General features: G+C 48.1%; 3 protein-coding genes across 4 annotated transcripts; 2 read left to right on the top strand and 1 right to left on the bottom strand.

Annotated features, from left to right (window-relative positions):
* Nucleotides 1-385: 385 nt before the first annotated feature.
* Nucleotides 386-8,321, top strand: LOC135808692 (meiosis 1 arrest protein-like). Of its 2 annotated transcripts, none has more exons than XM_065321915.1 (15): nt 386-868; nt 1,439-1,554; nt 2,422-2,542; nt 2,766-2,833; nt 3,519-3,632; nt 3,910-3,955; nt 4,137-4,241; nt 4,631-4,717; nt 4,976-5,064; nt 5,231-5,419; nt 6,069-6,080; nt 6,425-6,526; nt 6,701-6,922; nt 7,235-7,390; nt 7,698-8,321. In XM_065321915.1, exons 1-15 carry the CDS (start codon nt 823-825, stop codon nt 7,929-7,931), a joined length of 1,707 nt encoding a protein of 568 aa, XP_065177987.1. In that variant the 5' UTR covers nt 386-822; the 3' UTR covers nt 7,932-8,321. The 2 variants fall into 2 exon arrangements, with proteins under 2 accessions (XP_065177987.1, XP_065177985.1); XM_065321913.1 differs by having other exon boundaries at nt 387-868; nt 1,397-1,554.
* Nucleotides 8,322-9,549: 1,228 nt separating this feature from the next.
* On the top strand, nt 9,550-11,748 carry LOC135808690 (acid phosphatase type 7-like). Its single transcript, XM_065321911.1, has one exon. It carries the CDS (start codon nt 10,020-10,022, stop codon nt 11,358-11,360), a length of 1,341 nt encoding a protein of 446 aa, XP_065177983.1. The 5' UTR covers nt 9,550-10,019; the 3' UTR covers nt 11,361-11,748.
* Nucleotides 11,749-12,116: 368 nt separating this feature from the next.
* LOC135808691 (uncharacterized) lies at nt 12,117-19,226 on the bottom strand. Its single transcript, XM_065321912.1, has 4 exons — nt 19,069-19,226; nt 16,759-16,978; nt 15,746-15,957; nt 12,117-12,976 (listed from the first exon to the last, which is right to left on the bottom strand). The coding sequence occupies exons 2-4, from the start codon at nt 16,903-16,905 to the stop codon at nt 12,967-12,969; spliced, it is 369 nt and encodes a 122-aa protein (XP_065177984.1). The 5' UTR covers nt 16,906-16,978; nt 19,069-19,226; the 3' UTR covers nt 12,117-12,966.
* Nucleotides 19,227-26,957: the final 7,731 nt, after the last annotated feature.

Genomic DNA, 26,957 nt, shown 5'->3' with positions numbered 1-26,957 from the left:
ATTAGGGAAGGTCAAAGGTGGAAAGGTCGAAAGGTCGAAAAATTATTCCCAAAATGACGTCAAACGGTCCGAACATTCCCGAAATGACGTCAAACGGTCCTGATGGCCTGATTATGCCCGCGGCGGGAAGATCGCCTATTGGCCATGGCCCCGGCAACGATCACGTGTCATGTAAGAAAGTATGATTAGACATGACAAGCGACCTTGGATGCGAAGGGTCAAAGTTCAATGACCGAAAACTGACCCTTGAACTCGGAAGCCCCAGTCTACTAGTACCGCCTCTGTATGCACTGTGTAGAGTCTAGGTCTACACTTCAAGCAAGAAATAACCCAATGAAGTCGCAGCCACGCGCGGTCCCTCCGGAGCTCCCCGCGATAGGCGAGACGCCAACCATTTACCTTTTTCAAGTAGCTATTCGGCTCACTCGTGAGATCAAGACTGTAGCCACACCATTTTTGAAGCTGCTAGTTCTGGGTTCTTTTCCAACTCACCCCTTTGTAAGCCCTGGCCTTGGATCATCGGATGCCAGTGTAGGTGTAGCTCTGTGGCCCCGTGGGGGACATGCTCGCGCTACGAGGAAGGGACCTACTGTTTTGTACCACCAACTAAAGTTACTTCGCGGAGACTGACATGGCCGATGACACTGTGCCCGTTTAGAGAGACTTTTAGCTGCTCAGAGGTAATCCCTTCCGGCAGTATGCTCAGGGTGACCAGCGGCGCGAGATCGGTTGCTCGTAGGCAACAAACATAAACCTTTGTCTTGTTATTACTTTAATAGCTAGTATTTGCTACAGTTCTTTCGGTGTCCGCGTAGATCTACGATGGGTGACTCTGGCAGATCACCCGTGCACTCCTTTCGACCTCCAGGTAAATATTCAGTGATGAAATGCATAGGTGTAGCTTTACTTTAGGCCATTCGGGCATACTACAATCATGTAGTTCTTCTTATCGCATCATGTGTGTGTGTGTGCGCGCACGCGCACGCGCGCGTGTGTGTACATGATGTGTGTACATGGTGTGTGTGTGTGTGTGTGTGTGTGTGTGTGTGTGTGTGCTTTAGAAAATTGTAATCAGCACCAAACCTGATGAACAGATGGGCGTTAGCCTTTAGGTAATCCTGAAATAAAGATTATTTTTACAGTCGTCCCTCTCTAATCCGGCACTTTATAATCCAGCACCCTCGATAAACCAGCACAATTTTCAGTAGCCAAAATGTCCTCTTCATGCACATTGCAGCAGTAAATCAGATTTGTTAATCCAGCACCCTCCCTAATGCAGCAGATTTTCGTGGCACAAATGGTGCCGGATTATAGAGGGACCACTGTATAATATTAATAATGCTGGCTATGTTGTGCACTGTATGCCTGCATAACATCACCCATGTGTGTTCTGCAGCACGCTTGGTGGTGGTTCATGGCTCTCTCCTGTTTGGTACAGACTCCATCAACGCACTGTGTGAGAGTCTCTCCAAGGTGACTGCTCTGGCTCTCAGCCTCTCTGGTGTGTGCCGAATCCCGTTCCTGGGACTATCCGCTACCTGTATGGCTTACCCGGTATGACCCGTCATGACATACACGACATCACTGCTCTACATGTTGCATTCCAATCACTTTGCTCCAGTACCGTACTTTACCGGTATAGGTAGACCTCGGTTGTAATGTCAACCCCCAATTCTGGGGGCCTCGGTTTACTGGTTCAATACCAATACTACGTAGTAAGATCTGATCCATAAGTTAGTAATTGAACCCCGGTTGTAAGCCTGTCACATATTAATTTTGTAGGCTATTCCACTCTTTAGTAATGCAGATGGGGGGGGGGGTTCTATTGAATGTGACAAGTGGAATAGTAAACTGACAGGAGAAAAGAAGGAGTTTTCAAATTTAGATATGCACTACACGTACTATGACCAATGACAATTTGTATGTAAAGCGGGATGGTTATTGCTCAATCTGTTATTACATGTATATCCAACAGGGGTATAGGTCAACTCACTTACTGGTTTATGACATGCAAGGAAAGCAGGTAGCTCAGCCAGTGTTGTGACAACTGCGGACCGATAGCAGACACGTACAGGTAGTTCCTGGATAGCTGGGAGACACTTGAAATGCGCCCTCGGCCTGGGCGATGTCCCTGTGCAAGGTCATTATGTTATGCCACTGTAGCCAAGAATTCGGTGGGACGTTTTCTGCAGTTTCATGTTCAACGGCATGGATGGGTGAACAAACCCAATCTCAATTAACCCTGCAACGCACACTGTAGTCAGCCGAATCATGCCAATATACGCTGAGTTGTGAGTCAGTGACCGTCACACAGTGACAGGGGAGCAAGACAAGGAGCACCACAGGCTGTGACAGTTATGTACATGATTCAGAGACTTTATCGGAATACTTTGGTCTTGAATGCGTCACATGTTCCTTCAGGCTGTGTTCCCACTGCAACACTTGCGAGTGGGCAGTTTCTCTAAGCTGCAGGAGAGCCTAGACCTGGTCAAGTCCTCATTGCTGCACACAATGTCCGACAGTGACCATGCTGCCACTCGAGGTGAGGCGTCATGCTGAAGTACAAGTACATACAGAGTACACTACAACCATGCCATAGCCATGTATGATCATGTTCTCCTCCGAAAGCCAATCCCATATTCTTGACCGAGCTGTGCTATCAGTCAGACTAGGGAGGGAGAAGGCACTAGTATCATTCCAGTAGCGTGCTGCACATTTCATAATTATGACTACGTGTCTGTGGGTTGTGATGTTTGCAATCTTAGAGCTGTTCCAGGCAGTGCTGACGGAAGCACTGAACCAGCACCACGAGCAGAGTGCAACCTTACACCAGGTGAGGGTGCACACATGCATGTACATGCAGTGCATGCAGTGCATGCAATGTTTCAGTGCATTCACCTGCATGCCTGCAGTAAGGTCTCTCAAGATACCGCACAGAAAAAGCACAAGCAATGGGAAGGTGTGTGTTGTTGTATTGCCACGAAATCATAGATCCTCACACAAGACAGTACCGCTTATTGGAAGAAGAAGTTGCACACTATCCTGGCGACAAACCTGCGTGACCTATCACGAGATCTTTATTGAAAATGTGCAATTTATCGACAGACACATATGATACTTGAAGTACTTTTAAACAAGCTGTTATGCCAACCAGACTGGGTGCAATGTGTAAGGTGTATACCTGCATCCGACAGATGTTGTGCGAATGATGTCATGGTGGTTAGGCAGCGAAACCACTTGTGGGTGCTATGCACATGTATACGTGTACAGCGCAAGCCGCTGGTGAGTCACTATTGCATCGCTGTGCCGCGACTTTGCCAAAGCATCTGAACTGATGTAATTGTATAACCTGTAATAGTGGAATTGCCGCACATTTACAGAATCCTGTTTTGAAGCATGCATACCCAGCCGCGGCAGCGCTGGCTTCTTAGAGGATCATTGCAGTATCATTGCAGGATCATTGCATTAGAGGATCATTGCAAATTCTTGGCATCTTCTGTTTTCATCATTGTTGGTAGCTGGTTGGATATTTGCCACAACTGGAAGTGTCGGTTATCACTCCACTACAACCAAAGCCAGCCGTTACGATGCTCAGCCAGGCAGCTCAGAATGTGGACTTGCAGATGATCAAGGTAAAAGTCAAATCCTGATAAGGATATGGAAACTTGGAGGGGGAGGGGGGGGGGGGCATTTTACTTCAAGAGCCTATAATCCAGACCGGAACTGTATATAAAAAAGACCCAATAGGACAGTTGAATAAATATCCCATCTTCCATTCAAATGTATGCTTGCTTGCATACTGCGATTTGGCCATCAGGTTGCTTCAGCCATGCATCCTCTCTTCAGATTACAGTTTGGAGGATACAGATGTCGGTGTCAGCATATGGCATATTTCCAATTCCGCTGCAGAAACTCCAACTCATCTGCATCACAAGTGACAGCAATGATCCTGAAAGTAAGACATTATGGCTCGCTAATGGTCCTACTCCTTGAAATTCACCGTTAAAATGTATGGTTTGTTTCTTGGTGTATTCATCGTGAACGTGATCCATGGAAATGCCTAAAGTATTCTGGTCTGTGTGATGGATAAGGTCGCGCGAATTCTGTTCCATACGTTCTGTACAAACCCGTTTCAGCTGCAGGTCAAGCGGAGAGCCCATTTAATGAGAGCCAAGGCAAGGAGAGTGACTCCAGCAACAGCTCCTGTGCAGAGATCATTGATGTGGTGAGCATTACACCAGGTGAGTCATGTATCACTCTCTCTCCCTCCCCCCCCCCCCCATCACCATCAACACAGGCAGCAGCGGTGCACTGTCATCGGATTGAATATCCGCTTCTGGCAGTTTTGGATCTGCGCCATTGCCAATAGTAGTAGTAGAACAGGATTGCGCATGTGGATGGACTCTGATTCAGGTAGGTATTGTGAAGGGTACCATACGGTGTGTGTTTACGGTATACATGTACCGGCAGGAGTGGAGGAAGTCTGAATGTGTCTTCACCTATGCCAATCAATGAATCATACCATTCCCAAGTGCTGTCCTAGATTCCGCTCTTCTCTCAATGCCAATGCTTGAGCCGAGAGGAATGACTTTACCGTTTGACATCTCTCCTCTTGTTGCCATTCATACAGATGTATTGCAGTTTGAGAACATTTTCAAGCAGTGGTTGCAAGATGACAGCACTGAGAAAGAACATGTCCATATCCACATGCCAGCAGGTAAGCCAAGGGTCCACATGAGCAGCAAAGCAATGCTTAGTAGATTGTGATCCGACGTTGCTGCCACACATAATCCAAGTGCAGCGCTGTGCAATAAAATGCAGGACTGATAACGTTTTGTAAAATGTCATGGCTGCAAGTGCATGCGTGCTGTTTTGAAATTGATTTGAAATCAAGCTGAGTAATGTCCAACATTTACACACGTTTTTGCTAGGTTAGATCTGCCTGACTGAGTGTCTCTGAATCTGCTTACACTAGAGTCCCAATCATCAAGACCGTACACGCTAAAGTGTGACATCCTGGAGAGAATCCTACCACCAGCTCAACTTCCCGGCGCATCTGAATTTGTAAGTGTTTTTTTAAACAGTGTGCAGACTGCTAGTTTGGTGTACAGCCAGCTTGCCATCTTCATTGCCACTTGTAGCCACAAGTCATATTTGGATTTCACTTGTTCACATTTCACGGTCTGATTCTGCTGTTTGTCCATGTCGTTCATGGCTGTGTGTGCAACAGACCTTACACACTGCAACAAGTGGTGCACCAGCCCGGCCAACAGGACGTCACACTTCCGGTCACTCGGGTCTCAATCTGAGCAAGAGCTCCAGTAGTACGTCTCACGCCCAGCTGCACGGTGATGCGCGCTGGCCGCATCATCTGAAAAGCATTGCACTCGTCAAGACCAGCGGTGTATGTGACTCTGTGGTCAGTTGGTCAGTGTGCTTGTAATTGCTTGTTGACTTGTTTTCTTCCCATATCAAGGCCGTCCCACTTTTTCGGCTTTTTTTGGAGCACATTACAACAAAGCACAACGATCGCAGCTTAGCGCAAACGTGACAAATCCTTGTCCCTGATCGTGGTTTGTTGCAGAAAAAAGTCTTTCATTGCAGTTACACTGAAATGCTGGCACCAAATGCCAGCCTGGAAATGCTTGCAATTGGCTTCAATTTTTGAATTTTTTTCCCGGGGGAGGGTAATGTTTGTCCCCGATCGTAGCGTCTTCTTCGTTTGTTGCAGAATCAAAAAGACTTTCATTGTAGTTACCGTACACTGAAATGGCACCAAATACCCGGAAATGCTTGCAATTGGCTTCAAATTTTGAAATTTTTCCGGGAGACGACAAAAAATGTTGTACAGTGTACAGCAAACCAACAGACACACAGATACCAGGCACATCCACCTTCTTGATGGATATGCTCTCGTTGAGATGTGCCCGCTAAGGACGGCTTTTCTGTACAGGTGTCGGCCAAATCTGAAATTGCTTTGCCTTGCTTTTCCTGTGTGATTGTTGCTACTGCTTCTTGACTTGTGTCTCATGACCTAATGCCTTTACTGTGGCGACGTGCCGATGCAGATCTTTGGTTCGGTAAGTCCGACATCTATCACATTAGATTTCTTACTGCCTTGTTGGTCAGTGTTGCTGTCAGAGTAATTTAGATTGTGTTTGCAGGATAGTTGTGCATGGACCAACACAGGTCTGCTTTACAGCCGGAATGTTTCACATAGTGATTTCAATCATTACTTGTAAGTCCTTCTCAGGAGAGTTGATTCCCTAGTTGTGCTGTACATATGACAGCATTGGAGGTCACCAATCTCTGAGCTTACACATGTGAGTAGATATTGGGCTTTGGATTGCACAACCAGTTGCGGTGATCCATGTTTACTTGAAATACCAATGCTGAGGTTCGTGCTCTTCTATTCCCTACTCAGCCACTGTTTTTACGACCGACTGCCTGCTGGAAACTGGATTGGGAAGAACTGGACTGTAATCAACGACGATTCCATGCACTGCTTCAACTACTAAGTGAACAGGTAGGGGGCTTTGGTGGTAAAAAAAAAATGCTTCGCCAAGTGTGATAAGATCTAAAAACATGACAACATTCGAGAAGTTTGAAGTAATTTCACTTGGCTGATCCAACATTTCGGCATTGTACTGCTATCACTGTTGCTCTCTACCAAGACTGGGGGCCTTATTTTGCTTTCCAGGGCGATGCATTGATTTTGGCCCAGGAGGTTGCACTACCAGTCGCCAGTGGAGGTGTGAAGCCTATGGCACACTTCATAGCAATGGCGTGTCCGAATAGCTCAGCACTTCTACTCCGGCCCGTGGCTATTGGAGACATTCTACTGCCGGCAGCGGACGTATCACAGACATTACCATCAGTACCGACTGAAGATTCGGAGCTTGTCAAGAACAGCTTACAGAAGGTAAACCACAAATGCATTATCATACCGTTGTCTAATAAATAAGGGACAATGGGCTTAACCGATGCTAGTGTGATGCTGTAATTGTTGTCTCCACGAGTTGCAGCTGCTGCGTGCTGGAGCTTTTCAACTAACGTTAGACCAGACATGCATTCAAATTTAGGTTCAGGAGATTGCTCTTCAGTTTTGCCATACCACCATGAGGAATACATTGGTACATGGTGCATCTCTTCCCTACTCTCAGCATACCGTCGGATACATTGTCATAACATGGTTGGAATCAGTTCTGCTCGACCTGTTGTGGTGCTCTTGCAGCTTGAAGTCCTGGAGACGTACAACCCGCTGTTGATGCCTGGCTTCATGATGAAATCATTGGTAGCTGGGTTGTTGAAAGAGTCTAGCATGCAAGCTAACAAGACAGCTACGGCTGCCGGAAAGAAACGCCGTGGGATACAGCGACCAGCATCTGCGGTAAGAAATTATAAACCATGTTGAGGGAGGGGGGGGGGACTGATGTGTGAGTTGAGCTGTGACTGACTCCACATAGTGACTGTTATGTATGCATGTGCAGTGGTCCGCGAGTTGAGCTGTGACTGACATATAAAGTACCAGTGTGTCCGAAGTATTTTTTTTCTTCTCGCTCCCCGGCTGGGTACATTGAACTTACATTGTGGTTCCACTGTATAACGTTAATATGCCAGCGTGCCATTCCAGCCATTCAGCTTCCTCTTTTCTTGACACTCACCGCTGCAGTGTCTTATGGTCTTCTATGAACCAGGGTACAACAAGCAAGAAAGTGGACCGGGGATTCGGTCAGTTTGACAGCGCAGCATCAAAGTATCAATCGGCATTCAAATCACCTGGCATGGCTCCCGGCACCAGCAGCAGCAAGTACAGAAGCACATCGCCTGTGAGCTCTGCCCAGCCTGCCGGCCAGCAACGTTACAACCCACTAGCCATGGCTGGCAGAGGTGCTGCAGCACAAACCACTGCTAAAGGCATGCGGAGATAGAAATGACTGAGTGTTGCCGAGCATCACCGGAATTATTTTTCAGCTCGATATTTCCGCTCCTATAGATTCATACTGCAAAACCAAGTGCAGGGACGTAAGTCGTTCTGTGTTAGTTCTTCCAAAATCCTGATTGAGATGCACAAAGATTTTTTTCTTCCATTTTGGCATTCATGAAATTTATGCAGGATTTACTTTAGTATTTTCACCAGTTGCACATCCTGGTTAGACTTAGAGGGCACTGTACTGTATTGCATACTCACACTCCGTATAATGACACACACAGGTTTCCTTGTGGGACTATTCTATAACCGCATTCATGTTGCCTGTCTGCTGGCAGGCAGATGGGAGTGAAGAAGAGGAGAGTGTCTTATGCACCGTGTGCACCATCTACTTGCCATAGTCAGGCTCAGACTGTGAGAGCAAGCAGACTACCTGGGGGCATGCTAACTCCACTCCTGCCCGAGACTGTGATCACAGAACATCCGAAAAGCGTACAGACTACTTTTTTTTTTGTAGCCTTTGAAGTAATACAGACATAGATGTCAGTGGTCAAAGGCCAAAAACAGATGAAGAACACCAGAACGGTAGCGTCTATCCAAGGTTTTCTCCTGCTGCTCAGCCAGCCTACGGCATACCGCAAGAGCATACTGCAAGATATGTTTCTACTGTCAGGACAGCCGCTGCACCCTAATGACTAATAATGTACATGATTGTGTGACACATCAGTATGTCTGTATGAGCAAGACACGAAAACTGTGGCACACTTTGAAAAAGTGCAGTGACTTAGCAGCTACATGTGCGGGTGCCTGTTAGTAACCCGCTACCACTTTATATGGGAACAAGTATTACGGTACCTAAATCTTAGTTTTCTCGAAGACAAAATGCTACGAGTATATTTTTGAGCTTCTCTGCAGGTGATCGGAGTGTGATGTACAGGCAAGAGGGAAGGAACAATGATACTGTTGCAGCAGAGAGGTGATACTGATAGAACAGCGCAAAGCACCCAGTTCTATGGGGTTTTCCATAAACGGTGACTGGTTTTATGGACTTTTGCCTGCATTTATCATCATTGTGTACTTCGAACTGTATACCATGGTATACCGGTAACAATAACTGGTTTGAGGGAAAGAGGCAAACGGGAAAAGTCTGAAGAAAAAATTGACTGTCACCACCAGGACTCGAACCAGGGACCCTCGCTTGTAGCCAGCGATGCTCTCAACTGTTCTTGGAGCATTTCGAGCACTCTTGGCGGGGTTTGCAGCTCTTTATAAAAATGCTTTGCTTCACGGAAACGTATTTCATTGCGAAGAGCTGCGCTTCGGTTCTCTGAGCTGTGCTGATGAGCTCTAACAGAGCGAAACATTTGCTGTCCACAGACTTGAGTAATAATTATGACACATACTTAGTGACATACCAAGAGTACATACCCCCTACCTGCCTAACTCCATAAGCCCTACTGCCAGTACTGGGGAGTGGGGTTATGTACTCTTGCACATACGCATTGCCTCTGTACTACTAGTAAGTATGCAATGCATTCATACCGGTATGCCTGATATAATAATCCTTGCTGGCTAGGACCCTCAACAAGTTAGTTCGGGCCAGTAAATCCTTGGGCTCCGGCGAAGGTAGTTTGTCTTTCTTTACCTCTCTTTCGTCGTACAGCTAAAGTAATCGTAACTCTAGACTACAGATACACGGCCCTTGTATGTGTGATTTGGAGTCACAGTTCCAACTTTGTTAGGCTGAAAATCTCTACACGGCTACAGCAGGCCCCGTTGACCTTCAAACTCGACCCGGCACGAGTTGCATAGTCGCTGCAAAAAAAGGAGGCGTAGGCGAGGCAGGTTGATCACGCGCAAGGGGCAACGTCAACGCGATGTCACCCTAGCCTTTTCAAGTATTAGTTACATGACTAGTCTGGTAGTTACTTGGTAGTCGACAGTCCCAACTTTCATTCAACACTGACCGCCGACCACTGGCTCTAGTTTTGAGGCATCGACGGGACGACGTGGAAACGACGTACCTGTTGATGAAGCAGTAATTGCAGTAAGTGCAATCTTGAAGAATCTGCTCCTCCTCTGCACCGAAATGGATGTGCCCGGGACATATCGCTTGGTTCTCGTTCTCGTCATGCTTGGACTAACGTTACCAACATGTTTTAGCATGAGGAACGACGCCGGGCACGGTATTTCAACGGTAGATACTCCCTACGGCTTGCACTTGTCGTTTGGTGGTGGAGGCGTAGTAATGGGGTCAGTTCGCTGCATTTGGGCAACCGGCAGGCGTTGGTCTCCTAGTTTGAATGGCAGTGCAGTGTGTCGCTATGGCCTAGCTCCAGATCAGCTTCATTTGACATCAGGCGGCCTTACTTACACGTACACGGCTGGAAACTTCACTGGCTCACTGCACGAGGTCACGATGGTCAGCATACCGAGAAGTCCTGGCTCAAGAGTGTACTACCAGTGCGGTAGTGATGCAGCATGGAGCGACATCTTCAACTTCACCATACAGGCAGAAAACGTCACCACCTCGGCCAACTCCTCTCAGCCTTGGATTGGTGTTATCTGCGACATGGGTGTTAAACATTCCGAAGACACGGTGTCATCCATAAGCAAGGCTGTGAAACAAGGCAACGTGCAGGCGGTCGTGCATGGAGGAGACATCTCGTACGCTAATGACTACGATCCATCTGCCAACAACGCCTACATCTGGCAGGATTACTTTAACGAAGTTTCGCACTTCGCGGCATACGTTCCCTACATGACGTGTCCTGGAAATCACGAGGCGCAGTTTGCTTTCGCTGGCTATCTCAATTGGCTGCGCATGCCAGACATCAGTGGCTCGCCGTTCTATCATTCGTTCGACTACATGGGCATACACTTCCTGATGTTCTCCACCGAGCACGACTTCAGCAATGGCAGCGCGCAGCACGGCTGGATGGTGAAAGACTTGCAGCGGGCACACGCCAATCGAGAGAACGTGCCATGGATCATCGTCATTGGCCATCGGCCACTCTACTGCTCTGATCTAGTGCTGCTGAAAAGATGCGTGGAGGAGGCGCCAGTATTCCGCGGCTACATCGAAGACCTGCTGAACCTGTACCGAGTCGACGTCTACATCAGCGGACATAATCACCAGTACGAGCGATCGTACCCGGTTTACAACCTGACGGCCACCGCCAAGGACTACGTGGATCCCAAGGCTCCCGTCTACATAGTGGACGGTGCGGCCGGTTGCAAGGAGAGCATTGATCCATCGTTCGAGCCGTCCGAGTTGGTCCCGTGGAGAGCACACCACAGCGACTACTTCGAGAGGAGCTGGTTGAAAATCCGTGCCACGCCGAAGGTCTTGCAGTTCCAGCTGACATCGAGCGCAGACGACCGCGAGCTCGACAGCTTTGAGATCACAAGGAGCACAGTTGCGCATTAGGCCTCAGCGTACGCCTTGCAATTACCAGTAGATTGAAGTTTTGGTGAAGCAATTCTGCACTGCAAATAGTGTACATGTACATGTCACAGCCAGCCAGCTATTTATGACTGTGTTTCAATGTGCCAACCAGTGCTAAAAAAAACAGTATACTCACAAGCGCTAACGTTAATGTAAAGTGAGCGTTAATGTGGGACGCCCTACTTTTAAAGCTAGTTTAGACATGTACGTGATTATGTAATTTCAACTAATACTTGAAGAATGCTTAGGCATGTATGTTCAATTAACAGGTTTTGCTTCCATACATTGATGAAACTGGCAACTATTTACATTGTAAAGTTGCTTGTTCTTTCCTTTTTCCCTAGGATGCAAACACACCGGTGTCAGAGTATGTGCAACACCCAGGAGTGTGCAGCACTGCATGAGCTTGTTATAGTGGGGTCATACAATACCACTGATGGCAATAACTCACATCTCGTGGTGCAGTGTTCACGTTGCACGCTCCCAGCCTGCTTCTAGCTGCCAGTGGAGCAGTACGAATAGCACTCACTGCCAGAAACACACTTACTTAGCCAGTCTATGTGCATGCAAGTCATCAACATGATCAGTGCACCTATCCACTACACAAACAATAGCTGGCCTTCTCTGCACGCCGTAAGACACATTATACGTATCAGGAACGCCATGAGGTGAATGTTTGCTGTCCGAGGCCAATATTCAGCCATTTCACACCCTGGGAGATTACGCTCTTGTGTCGTGTACTTCTTTTTTACCGGTATAATTATGATTTCGCACAGCGCATATAAAGTCTACAAGACAGAGTACCGGTATACTGTACAAGAGTCAATCTCAATTTCCTGTGTTTATATGATTGCAATGTCAGGCAGGACACTTTACTTTGCATACCTGGCAGTGAGTTCCCCAGTGAAGACCAGGTACTCGCTGCCTCTCATCCCCAACCATGCAATACCATGACCAGAAATCCATTCGGATCAAACAGGGCCAACTGGGATCACTAGCCAGAAGCATCCAAAGCAAGCATGAATCTAATATGGCCTAACAAGCTAGTTCGAGAAATGAGCTAAAATAAATACTATAGCAGAAAAACTCAGCGGTATGTTGTAATCATTTGTACTTGTCAATACACATCTTCCTAGAGAAATGATCAAGTTCTGTCATGGAAAATAGAACAATCGCAGCTGAAGAGTTCAGAATAGAGTAGAATTGAAAAATGGTATTTGAAGTTGGATGTACTAAAGAAGACAAGGGGAGGGGGTTATGTCTGTTTCATCAAGACAGAGCTCCATGGCACTCAGGTGCCATAAACATGAAAAAAATAATCACGAAATATACAGTAAGTGGTTAGTGCGGCACAAGAAAATCGTCCGGCATATTTTGCTGAGGGCAGCGAAGGTTGGCTTCAGCCACTGCTACATCAGGTTATCTTTTCTCATGTCAGAGCAGCAGACAGCAAAGCACTGCACTCAGTCGCATTTCAATCACGCTTGGTCAAGATGACAGCGGAGTACTGTGTTCCATCGCATTTCAGTCATGCTTGGTCATGATGACAGTGGAGCACTGTGCTCCGTTGTAATTCACTCACGCTTGGTCAAGATGCACTGTTGCACAGACAATAACAGTTAAGTGCAAGGTGCAATTACAACCGGAGAGTGGTAAAATACCAGCATGTTACTACTCCCTGGTTAGAACCCAGCTGTGGCTGATTTCAACAAAAACCTGTACTAACAGCAAGCTGATGCTATACAGCTTAATCTGAAATAATCGAGCAGTGCGCCTTTTCAAATCTGATTCAGGCTATATTAGGCTCAAAAACCAAATCCAAATTGGCCGGAAATGGGTTTCACACCAGCATGCCTTTACATTTATCGACGCTAAACCAAATCAAAATAATCCTCGACCTGAAAATTGGCTTTGTCGCGGTCCACTTTTGCGGAGTTCAGGAACCTAATTGGAAAAGCATTCCACACTGGAATGTCAAAATGTCGTGTCCGTGTGTTTCTATCTGTATTGTATTCCGTCTGCTCCTACATGTATCTTTGTCAAGTGTTTGCCGTGGCGTCGATGTGTCTCGTCTATGAATAGCGTTGGGAAACCTATCACTATTCATGCTTTGCTGGCTTGCTGCTCGCTCGCTTCGCTCCTTCAGCTTGCACGCTACTATAATTATAGCAGTATATAGGTCGATGCTTTGCGTCGATGGGTTGTTGTTGTTGTTCTTGTTGCTTCTCTGTTGCTTGGAACTTGGTCCTGGAGTGAAGCTTTGGTCTTCTTGTGTGGTGAGGGTGAGGAATGGGTATCTGGACTCCTGGTATATTTCCGTAAAGAACCTGGAATCGTAGAATCCTGATAGTATGTCTGGCCCACTCCCCGGTCATGACATTTGGCGACCACGCCAGGATGTCCAGTGCCACTAACATTCCGAACCCTCGGCAGCGAGAGGGAGCGCTGCCAATACTTGGCAATAGCCATCGCCACCATCACCAACGCGTCCGTCCTGGGTACGACGATAAACTGCACCCTGGCGACCGCGGTTGGTCACCATCACCAACGCGCCCGTCCTGGGTACGACGATAAACTGCACCCTGGCGACCGCGGTTGGTCACCATCACCAACGCGCCCGTCCCGGAGCATGACGATAAACTGCTGGACGTAGCCAGAGCTGGAGAGGAGGTACATCGAGGAAGTCAAGATGAAGGCAACACGCAAACGGGAGCCGCGGATTTCAAGTGAAGTTAGTTCGGGTCAGTTACCAGTTCCTGGACACGTTTCTGGTCTTGTCACCCGTCTAGTCTTGATTTGTCTTATTATAATAGTTCATAATGATAGTAACACAGAAGCAATCCCTGCAGGCTGACCAATAGCTTGTTCGAACGTAGTTGTAACGGCATAACCTATTCTTCTAACACTGCTGTGGCGGAGAGTCTGTGCAAGACTGGCGCATTACGTTTTCTTTGGTTCTTGGGTCGGAAGAGGTTGGTTCCTTCCTTTCAAGTTTTCAAGAGTTTTATTATTTTGCTTTCTTTTTCAGTGCCGTTACTTTTCTTCTGTTACGAGGACGTAACATGTTCGTAGGCGGGGGATATGTCGTGTCCGTGTGTTTCTATCTGTATTGTATTCCGTCTGCTCCTACATGTATCTTTGTCAAGTGTTTGCCGTGGCGTCGATGTGTCTCGTCTATGAATAGCGTTGGGAAACCTATCACTATTCATGCTTTGCTGGCTTGCTGCTCGCTCGCTTCGCTCCTTCAGCTTGCACGCTACTATAATTATAGCAGTATATAGGTCGATGCTTTGCGTCGATGGGTTGTTGTTGTTGTTCTTGTTGCTTCTCTGTTGCTTGGAACTTGGTCCTGGAGTGAAGCTTTGGTCTTCTTGTGTGGTGAGGGTGAGGAATGGGTATCTGGACTCCTGGTATATTTCCGTAAAGAACCTGGAATCGTAGAATCCTGATAGTATGTCTGGCCCACTCCCCGGTCATGACAAAAACAACAGTAGGCGACTTCCACGGCTCACACAGTGCTACTTTTGATATACCCGGGGAAGTGTCTTCACTTTCTAACACAGAACTCAAACTGAGTTGTACTTTGTTTAAATGTTCCTGTGCTTGCAATAGTCAATAGGCAGAAATATATTGAGCATCACACCAGCTCATGAAAGCCACAAAGGCCCTAAATCCATGATCATGTTATTGCACAGCATCAATGTACTAGTAATCTACGACATCGCCAACACGATCCATGACATCAGTTTTAACTGTACATTAATCATATAACTGGGAGTTGTGCTTTCTCATATCACTGACCGAGTCGCCCGCCTGCTCTCGATTATGTCCTCTTGGTACAAATGCCCCCCCCGGTCACCAAGAGAACATAACCCCAAGAGTGTGCAACTCCAGCTATGGGGTCTGCGACGGCAGAACTTCACATCACGTGATGAACCCGTGCACTCTGTGCATGATAGATACTGGGTTGTACGCAGCCCAGCTTTGGGTACAACTCCCTATGCAAGTCGCAACTCCTGTTTTGAGTTGTTTTTCTTCTCTCTTTTTCTTTCCCTACTAGTTGCTGTTACACTCACTGATCCGCTAGGCTTATGCACAGATATACAGCATTCCCTCACTAGTGGGACCATTGTTATTAGGCTAGGGCCTGTTTTGGACTTCCCACTCTAAATAAATAATACAAACAACAAACAAACAAACAACTCTCTTGTGGTCACTTTGCACTGTTTGCCAGCATAACCTTTTGAACCATGTCACGTGATGTGAAGTTCTGCCGTCGCAGCACAGCATAGAGGTTGTGCAGGCAGTTGCACACTCTTGGGGTTATGTACTCTTGCCGTCACACATACACACTGGCACACACTTACGATGATCTGGCAGATAGCATCACGTGACGGCAAGGGGAGAGCTTTGTCGAGATATCTCTGCTTATCTGAAGTGACTTGTCCATTTGACTCCGTGCGTCGATAAGTGCATTGTTCAGATTTCCCATTTGCCGATCAAATGTGTTGATACCATCCTTTATGGAGCCGAGTAGGTGCGAGGCATCGGCAAGACGCTGTGCTAAAAGGTTTGCTGACTACAGACATAGAATAGGGACAGATGAAAAGCACCAGAGTAGAGAGTTAGGGGCGGGAAAAGTGAATCTTCGGCAAATCCAAGAATTCCCTATTACCATAAAGTACTACTGGAGTACAAGACCGCCCCACCAACTGGAACCCTTTATGATCGCGTCCTGAAGGTGGGGCGGATGAGTGAGTCCTATCTGTAGGTCATACGGCACATACATTGCACACAAGTTGGAAATAGCGTTGTAAATCAGTACTCACTTCAACTTCAAGTGGTAGTGAGGTCCACACAAACAATGAGCAGATGCAGGGCTATGGCTGATCCTAGTAAACACAGACCATTAAATGTGTGTATTCGCCGACTACTCGGCCAAGATATTCCTTTCACTGGCTGCAAATCAAGGTGGGCGCTCTCGCAAAACGGAGGGTTCTGATGGTACTTTACAGTATAACAAATCCGGATCATACTTGGGCTATCGTCGGATAGTCAAGCAGTCTGGGCGCCTGGAAATCTGTTAGTCAGGTCAGGTAGAAGTTGAGATCTCTGCTTCCCTGGCACGTGTGCTTGGGCACAGCAGATATGCTCATTGCGGTGTAAGACTTTGTCTGCAGAGTCTGTACTTGATTTAGCATTGCCAGAGTACCAGTGCTACCCGACAGACAGTACCCAGTACTGGAGCAATTCCCTACCTGGTGTAGCCATCGTACAAACACACGCACACCCAACCGCACGCACACATACGCACACACACACACACACACACGGACACACACACAGGTGTTCTTGACTTGAACAATGCCCGTTAACCCACCTGCGCAGTCCGCTGCATCGACGGGCTGCCAGGTGCCGGCAGTCCGGATGATTTACGCGAGCACAGACTCCGTCTTCTATCTGGCGTTCCAATGCCAATATCATCTCCTTGAAGATCACAGCTAGTACGTGGAGAGAGCTTCTCCATAGTTGCTACCGTTGCCGTAGTCACTTCCGGTGTCTAAGAGAATCAGTCGGTGTATTAATGGACAATCATGTGCCTGAAACACGAAGACAAGCGCACGCACCCGTATAATCACAATAATTATCAAGAGTATACTTTCCCCCAACAGTGTGCACCATTGCATATAGGGTCTTCGACGCCGGAAACTCTAATCACACGTTCCAAGTATGTTCCGTACCGTGTACAGCAACGGTCGGCATACACGCAGTGCAGATATTTCTGCCATGATCATGTTCATGCCTTGATGACATGCACACAGCTGAGTGGGTTCCTGCCAGGGAGTGCTATTTTTACTACTACACTGCTCCCTAACACAGGCTGGGAATATACATATATAATGTGGACACTACGCGATGTGATATTTTGCCGTTGTTAGACCCCATAGCAAACTCATGCAGTGTAGCACATGCCCGGGGGGGGGGGGTTAAACGATGAGATAGGTGACGACCTAGAGCAATGTTAGCTTGTGAAATGCCAGAACGAGAAGAAAGTCAGCAAAGCGACTTCATTTCTCAGAGTGCCAAGGGAGGTGTGCACATAGCTGGGTGCAACTGGTATAAACGGCCTGTATCGCACATACTGACATAGCGTGGCAAAAGCTAGCTGGCCCAAGCTCAACACCTGCGATTGGCCAGTTGTGCAAGCTGTACATAAGGCCACACGTTTTTATTTCTATGTTTCTCGTCACCCGCGCGCATACGATTCAGGAGTCTGGAAGAAAAAAAGAAAAAACTGTGCTGCTCTGACTGTGCATGTGGGGACCAGCACACTCATGCACATGTACATAATGTGGCCTGGCCTGCGCGACACATGATGCAAGGACGGCATTTTTTTGTGCGGAATCTAGCTGCACATGCACAGATTGTGACAGAAGCTCCTACGTACCACATACTAGTTGCTAACTATGGATGCTATTTCGCATGGTGTATTGGTGGATTTTAGTGTGAACAAAGGTCAAATAAACTTTTTTTATTTTTCGATCATTTTTTATTTTTTTCCACCTCGCATACGTTTTTAGATTTTCAGGTGACGAGAAACATAGAAATAAAAACGTGTGGCCTAACATGCAAAGTACCAGGCCAGGAACGTGTACATCACAGCTACGCGGGTAGCCGGAGCAGGAAAACGGACAGTGGATCCACGTGTTCTGAACCTAGTCGGAACTGATACCGTATCTACAGGACAGGCGCGCGTGCAGGAAAGCATACGCACTTGATCATACTGCCAAAGAATGATGGCGCAATAAAAATCCCACCATGCTTGAACCCATCGCTACTCGAGATAGGAGTTGCACACTCTTTGCCGGGTTATGTGCTCTTGGTACAGTCCGGGCCGTTGGAGTCGGTACGACTGGTACAACCATGGCCGTACCACTTCTATCGACCGGTGGTCAACGTGAAACCGCGTCTCAGAAAAGCAATAAAAAAGTGCTATCTATGCTGTGGCACGATTCATGGGTATTTTGGCGGAAGTTGCGGAATGCTGGATTTGCTGTCCAATGTTCAAGATATGCATCAGGGGTGTTTTCTATTGCATGGAATCCCAATTTTTTCTAACACGGGGGTTCCACCCCCGCACGGGGCTCTGCCCCCTTCACAACCGCCGAGGGACACCCACCGTGCGGCCCCCCGGCCGTACCACTCGCCAACGGCCTCCAACGGCCCTGACAGTACAAGCAAACGTATCATGATGAACTTCAAGTTTAAAATCACTCCACCAGTTCATACTGATCCCATCATGAATACAACGTACCTATGCAGCATGGACCATATGTTGGGCATATGCTCATAGTCATACGAACATGCACTACCAGCATTTAATACTTCTCATGAAACATTACACTGAAATCACTGAAAATGCTTTAGAAACGTGTCCGTATCCGGTATGAATGTCAGGTTCATATCCGGAGGGAATATCCCTGTACTGTATGTGAAAGTGATACCAATCGATCGGACCATGAGTTTGCATGACCCGTTCATGAGGCACTGCATTTGTGGCGCCTATGGCTCGAACTATCCAAATCGAACTCAGAACTTCAGCCAAATTGAGAGCGAAAGATGACAATTACAAATATGGAATAGACGACATAAACTGCACAACAACTAATTACTTGAACAGGGTCCTTACCTGAAAGATATCTCCACTGCACACCATGTACCATCCAGTTTGCGGAACCGCGTCAGCTACCCGGAACAAAATTGTTTTCGGCGCCCCAGGCAGTCAAGGGCCAAAGAGAGCGGAGACGACCAGCCCCACGTACAAAAACAAAAATTGGCGTCTGTTGACTGTTGACTGTTGTTCGCTCTCTTTGTTGAGCTCATGAGGCCGCCACATGGCCAGTATGTTACTACAGAGTGTCATGTACCACTGTACTATGTGTACATGATGTAGTATGGTATCGTGAACCCTGTTGAACCAGTACAGTATACAGTACGAGTCGTAGTGAGTAGATCTCCGAGTATATCGAGTAGTGCAGCACTCCGCCAGTACGTAGATCTACGAACAAACTCAAGAGTCGATAAATTATGGACTCTCGCCATAAATGGTCTAAATTTTTTTTTTTTTTTTTTTTTTTTTTTTTACTTGAAACCACGCACCCAATTCGTAAAAGAAGAAAGAAGCAGGAAATGACAAAACAACAGACTAACAAGACATTGACTGAATGGGGCTGCAAATGCAACGCAGCGGTGGTGATGAGGTGCTGCAGGCTCCGCCGACCAATGGTCTCGGCATCCGCGCCTACTTCACGCATCAGAAAATCGGGAGAAGAAGAGAAACAAAAACGATTGAAAAATATATATAGCGAAAAATAAATCAGGGCGTCATACATGTACCGGTACATTATAATACCTTCCCCGGTCTAAATTCTCAGACACTGCTAGCTATGCTAGCTGGTGCGCGCGTGCGGGTCATACCGTCTTGGTTAGGTGTCCTCGCAGCATTTAGCAACGCCACCTCGTAGTACAGTCGTCCCTCTCTAATCCGGCACTTTATAATCCAGCACCCTCTATAAACCAGCACAATTTTCAGTAGCCAAATGTCCTCTTCATGCACATTGCAGCAGTAAATCAGATTTGTTAATCCAGCACCCTCCCTAATCCAGCAGATTTTCGTGGCACAAATGGTGCCGGATTATAGAGGGACCACTGTAGTACCAAAAATATGCTCCTTGGGCATGGGGCCTTATTCACTCTTGGTAGCACGTGTTACTGAGTTGGTGTCCGCATGATACAGGTCTGTCTACCAGTTGCAATTGCAGCATGCTAGCAGTGCCATTTCAAAGCTTCGAATTGAAATAATTAATTGTCTATGAGTATTATGTACTCTTGGTATGAGCAAGAGTCCATAAACATGTTTATGCACTCGTGGTATGAGCAAGAGTACATAACCCCGGGTTATGTACTCTTGGTATGAGTATTCGAATCTGGGAGTTACAGCAAAAGTACACCGAAAACCGTTTTCATGTACTCTTGGTTACAGCCATCAGCAGGGCGTAACAATGGTAACACATGGATGATGTACTCTCTCCGAACATTCTTGGAGCACTGACTCTGTTGAGACCGAAAAGTCGCCGGGATACTACAAGTAGTAATTGAAGGAATGTACAATAATAATGTACATGACATTGCATCCCTACTGTCTTTCAGTTCTGTGAGCGTCTAGTCATGTAAATCCGGAAACCCGGGTTTATACAACTCCCGGCAACGAGCGACCACCATGAAAGTGTACACCAGGGAGTAGAGGTCTACGAGCCAAAAAATTTTTTTTAACCATTCCCTGGTGTACAGCATCCACACACCTACAGTGATATCCGACATGTCGAATTTCTGGGACTCTTTAATCCTAAGGCACATCTCCTCAGAGTGAATGCGACCGAATACCCATGGAGAGAAGTCGGAAATGGAAGGCCAAAGCGTGGTGACAAGTAAGTTGACCGACAGCACTTGAACTCACTGGCCTCCCACACACGGCTGCCAGGAGGCACATTCGGGTAACTGGTCACAAGCACAGATGCGTATGGCAGGGCAGCTGAGGCCCAGTGGAATCGTCGTCCTACTCCCCCGGTCAATCTGCCAATGATGGACCATGGCTATGATTTCCACGGCACTGTTTGCAGCCTAAAAGGGAGATCCAGTTGTAGCCAGACTCAAACAAAGGCAGGTACAGTCAGTCACTGACATACAGTACTGATTGCACTGACATACAGTACTAGCGAAAAGAACAGCATCTTTTCGCTAGCACGCCATTGAGTGCAACCAGCTTCAGCATGCACGTTTGGGCTATGTACTTTTGTCTTGACGACTTGGAAGCTAGAAACATAATGATGGGTACTACATCGTTTGAGAGTGCTGCAGCGTCCCTGACACGAGCATGTGCCGACAGTACAAGTAGCATGGCGAAGAGCACGTCCAGCTAGTATGGGTATCCTGTAGAGAAGGCCATAGCCTAGTTTTTAAACTGTAACAGATTATAATTATGGCTGCGGACCGCAATATGGATCAAATGCATGAGGCATCATTGACTGTACCACTCAGCCATCAAAATCAGTCAAGTAACTGTACTCCGGAAGATGGACATTCTTCCTGGCGACTGCCAAGGGTAAGTCAGTGGAATCTGACGAGACGGGAATACTCAGCTGATCCGATGTCAATCCGGCTGCTCGCCCCTCCACAACTATGCTCTCCATGTGGCTTTCACACTTTTCTACCTTTGCAGGGCCCTGGTCAACGTCAATCATGGCGGTAGCTAGGTTGAGACAATCCACAGTGACTTGGAACAGGGCACGTGCCAGTCCTCCGTACGCGGGCACGTGATCACTCTTCGCATTCTGATGGCAATAGTTATCGCCGTTACCCACGCCGATGAGGCGAGCCGGACCAGACACCACTCTGAATGTCACGTTGACGCTCGAGTCGGTCACCAACACGCCGTTCTTGTCCACGATACTCGCACGGACGAGCGCGGCATCGTGCCCGTCCAGAACGAGGGCAGAGCCCGTGCCCGTGCTCTTCGAGGGCACGTCCAGGGTGAGCTGAACGGCACTGGCCTGGTCGGCTCCCAGCACCGTGTGCTGTCCCAGCACTGTGCCACTGCTGTCCATGCTGAGTGCGGTGATGTTCTGGATGGTGGACGCGGCCTGCGGCGCACGCCTGCCACCGGGCCAGTCGGCCTTGATGGGCACGCAGAAGTCGTCATCAACCTCACCGGTGAAGCACTTCTTGGACGGCGTGAACTGCCACATCACGCAGTCAACCCTATTGCAACATGCAGCAGCACACTGATCTGCATTTGCCGGTCCAGCCGTCACGTCCAGTTTATTGCAGTGCAGATTCGGCAGCGGAGAAAACTTACAGGCTGGCTTGTTGCTGAACTGAAGTGGCTCGCCCGTACCGTCCGATTTCTGCTTTCCCAGCGACTGGTTGTTGAGGAACACTTCCACTGAGTGTGCCGATGTTAGCACGGCCACGCCGCCATACACTTGAGTCGGTATGGTCAGAATGCGGGTAATCACTTTGCTGTCCACCGGGGGTTTCCCCGCATCCGAGTTGCTTATCATCGCAAGCCAGTTTAGTTGATACCAGTATGCGTGCGGCTTTGGGAAACCGGCAAGGTCAAAGTTGCCGAATGACGATGTCACGGATGGCCAATTGTGACTCTCTCCATAGTAATCAAATAGAGTCCACACTCCAAGACTACCGGAGACATAGGGCAGCTGTAGCCCCGGGGAGTTCTGTGCATGCATGCACGGTGTAGTGGAAAGACGGCGCAGGCGTTGCGTCTCGCAGCTGCAGCATTCGGACAGCACAAGGGGCATGTCTGGGTACTCAGTATGATATGCAACGAACGAGTCGTTTTGAGCATGGGACATGCCCTGAACGTCGAGACCATCCGTGTTCCCGGCTTTGTTGGTGTTTGCCGTGGTCGGGCGTTGCGAATCCAGAGCCTTTGTAGCAGCGCGGAATGCCAGGCCTGTTTCGTTGGTGATCTGTCCGCATTCAAACTCGTTGCAATAACTCCACACAATGATGCTGGGGTGGTTTCTGTCGCGCTTCACCATGTCGTGCATAGCATGTACATACTCCAATCCATAGTCACGATTCTCATCCCATACTAGCACGCCCAGTGCATCCAGGTAGTCGTACAGTGCCGGCATATACGGGTTGTGAGACATTCGCCAGAAGCTGCCGCCCACGGCCCGCGACGCCTGCGCACGGAAGAGGTGAACTCTGTCCGGAATGGCTACGCCCACACCGGTGAAGCTGTTGTGATGTGAGAAGCCGCGGAACTTGATGTGCTCGCCGTTCAGCTGGAACCCATTAGCGCTTGTCCAGCTGGTTTGTCGGAAACCGGTGGGACGGATCACAACGTCAAGAACGGTGCCGCTGTCGGCATCTTTCAACTGCACTACTAATGTGAAGGTGTTAGGATGCCGAACAGACCATAGCTGTTCCTTCAGTGCACTGCCATCCATTGCAATGTACACCAGCTGTGGCGCTGCTGCGTTTGGGGTGAGCGCCACAATAGGCGAGGTGCTGTTCAGCACTAACTTTTCCTTTGCGTCCTGTGTGAGTATTGCAACTGACACCACCACCTTTATTGGCGTTTCGCCAAGGTTCTCCATTTCAGCTGACGCGTGGATGGTGTCGCCAGTTGCGATCTCAGGTGATACAAACACCCCGTCCTCAACGAAGTGGACCATGTTGCTGGCGATTATGTGCACGCGTCGATAAATCCCTCCACCTTCGTACCAGTGGCCGCTACCGAACGTTGCATCAACACGCACGGACAGCACATTGGTCTTGTCCGATCCAAACTCCAACCCGGTTACGTTGTCGATCCGCACCGTGAAGCCAGTGTAGCCACAGGTGTGCATATGCACGTACTGGCCGTTCAGCCATACTTGTGCAACGTGAAATATGCCCTCGAAGTGGATGGCAAGGTGAGAGCTGTTCCAAACGTCCGGCAAGTGGAAATGCTTCCGATACCAGGAAACATTTCTCGGTAGAAATCCATGATGCGTGTCCGTCATGTTCACGAAATCACCACTGACGACAAAATCGTGTGGCGTGTCGACGATTTGCCACTTTTCGTCGTCAAATGAACGCTCGGCGAACGAGTAGTTCGTGCGGATAGGCGGCGCCTGATACCTCTCGCCTCCGTGCGGAAGCCACGGCTCGAACTGCGGCGAGCAGCGAGCATCCTTGCCTCCATGGTAACACGCTCGTCTGACGTCATCCTGCTGCCAAACCATGCAGTTGGGATTGTATGCACATGCCAGCATGCAGTCCCATGGTGTGTGCCTGTTCGGATTATGCTCCACGTTGACGCAGCCAAAGTTGGAGATGTTGCCGAACGTGGTGTCGCCGGGGCCCGGCGCACCGTCTGGAGCATGGCCGAAATGAAACCTCCACCCGTAATCAAACACCATGTCCATGCGAGGCTCCTCAGACGATGGTGCTCTCACGTATTGTGACCGATGACTCCATTGTGGCTGACTGTGCCCGCTGGCTGAAACAAGGCTAGCGGTGGAGGACAAGAAGCCAAGGAAAGAGCCCAGAACTAGGCAGCCCTGCGCTAGGGTGCACATCCTCATTCACCGCCTTGCCCTTGGAGAATCACTAGTACTCTAGTACTCTAGTCTAGTAGCACAGTGCTGCACAGTAGTATTCAGCAACGATAACAATACTATGATTATCCATGGAGTACACGTACACACAATCTGTGCTGAAAGCAGAAGGGAGCGCGTCATGGCATTCTACTTGATCTGCGAATGGGCGGAGAGCTGGCATGGCATTGGCAGTCTGCATCGTGCATGTTCTGTTTGCATGGCCTTTGGGTTCTGTAGATTGCCATCAAACGTCAGTATTGTACTGTGTACTATGTCTACAGTGTAGATTTACCAGGTGTAGATCTACTGACTGCTGTGCAGTGTTCGTAGTAGGCAGATCCCTTCTGCCAGCTGTCGCGCCGCTGGTTAGCTCCCGACTCTGGGGCTCCACACACGAAATCCATCTACAAGTGTACTCGTACAGGCTTTGTTATTACATGTGTGCATGACTTGTATAAAATTTAATGTTCCCAGAAAAAGGCGGAAGGGCCATTCACAGTCTGGGTGTCCCGTGTCCGACATCCGCACATCGTGAACACGTGATCATGTGACGATATTGATACGATCACGAGGCTGCTGACCATGCATGCATGCATGCATGCTCATCACTCATAATATCAGCAAGAGTACCTAACGTTATTGTATTCTTGTCTTGATATCAGCGGTACTGTGGGTACTGGTGTGTGCCCACAGCCTAAACTAAAGACTATGCAAAGGCATGTCGCAGGCTTTTGCCCTTCTCCTGCGACTACCGTCGACGAGTACACGCAATAAGGTGAGGGACAGGTCTCCGGAAACCTCGTCAGGGGGAGGGAAATCTCAAACCTTCCTCTTCTTCCTTTCCATCTCCTTTTCCTCCCCCTCTCTCGATAGAAGGCGCGCGTATGTTCCTTTCCGTTGTCAGGCTATAGAAACCATGAACGGCGACCACACTACGGTCACACTCACAGTGTGACGTGGGGCTGCTCCACATCAGCGATGCCTTCCATCAAGAGTAGTTACTATTCTTGCTTCGATGCAGACACTCCAGTCTGAGGATGGTGATACCATTTTCTTGTCGACATGCTCTAAGGATTCATAGGTACACACACAATGACAAGAGTCTGTAGCCTGTACCCAATGACTTACTAACAAGGGAACGCTAGCTGGAATAGTCCTCGGCACACAATTATTATGCGATGCGTATTAGGCATAATGCCGGCAGAAAAATTGGCAAAATTCAGGACTTTTTCTGGTCAGTTTCATGCATGTTTGGTATGTGGATAAAGAAATGGAGCAGAATTCGAGGAATTGCCCGCCATAAGGTTTGTATGGTTCTGCCAATTTCACTGCTTTTCGAGCAGAATCTGCCACCTTTTCGAGCATTATCCGCACACCCTTAATGCGTATACATGTACGTGTGTCCGGATTCACGGAGCACTGACTACCAACAGCAACAGTGGTGCTTGTTAGCCATTGGCGGACTATGCTTGGCCAATCGTCAAATTATGCTTTTGATTATGCCACAATTATGCCAACAAATATGCTGAATTATGCTCGGTTCCACTATGTATTTACGCTGTACATAGAGGATTGAGAAACCACGCATACACACACGGCCATGCCCTAAGCATAATTTTTGTCTAAACCGAAAGATTATGCCGACCTTACACGTTGGAATCCGTATAATTATTATGCCGGAGCATAATTTTTTGACGAAATCCCAAGATTATGCCAAACATTATGCCGGCATAATCCGCCAAGGGCTAGTGCTTGTCGTCCTCCTGAACAAAGGCCGAACAAGCTTGAACCTTTGGTCCGACGCACAGAAAGGATCTCTGGAAGTAAGGAGTGCAGCCAGCCGAAAGGGTGTACTGTAGTCGAACAATATAACTTAGAGCTGCTGTGTGCCATAGCCATATCTCACCCTAAGCCCTTACGTGATTACTCTCTTGCTTCTCTCCCTAGCGCAAAGTGCTGGTGTCAGTTTACCATGATTTATAGCTTTCACGCCAAAGTCAACACTGCATTTCGTGCGTGCGCGCGCGTGTGTGTGTGTGTGTTGCAGCGAATGGTTCTTCAGCGATAATTGGATGAAGACTTCGTGCGTCCGTCAGCAACATACAAACCCTACGACCCCCTGAGGCCTGAGGGCCTGGTTAGCAACAAACAAGTTGATAAAACCACGCACATTGAGATAATGTCAAACCGCTAGTAATGGATCCATAACTGCTCACGCCAAGTGACCTATAAACGCTCGGAGGATTCTTCGTGGTTTCTTTGAATAGTCCCGGGTCTTCCGGGCTGGTCATGACTGGATGAAGCTAATCATCAATGACCATTTTTAGTACGGTGCATGCATGGGGATGGCAGATTCACCAGTTGTCCACGCATCAAAGCATAGACGCTAGCACAAGCATTCCGTCTG

This window comes from Sycon ciliatum, chromosome 2 (assembly GCF_964019385.1).
Source record: "Sycon ciliatum chromosome 2, ocSycCili1.1, whole genome shotgun sequence".
Lineage (NCBI taxonomy): Eukaryota > Metazoa > Porifera > Calcarea > Leucosolenida > Sycettidae > Sycon > Sycon ciliatum.
Note: the sequence above shows the minus strand (reverse complement) of the source record. Positions and strands in the feature narration are given on the sequence as shown.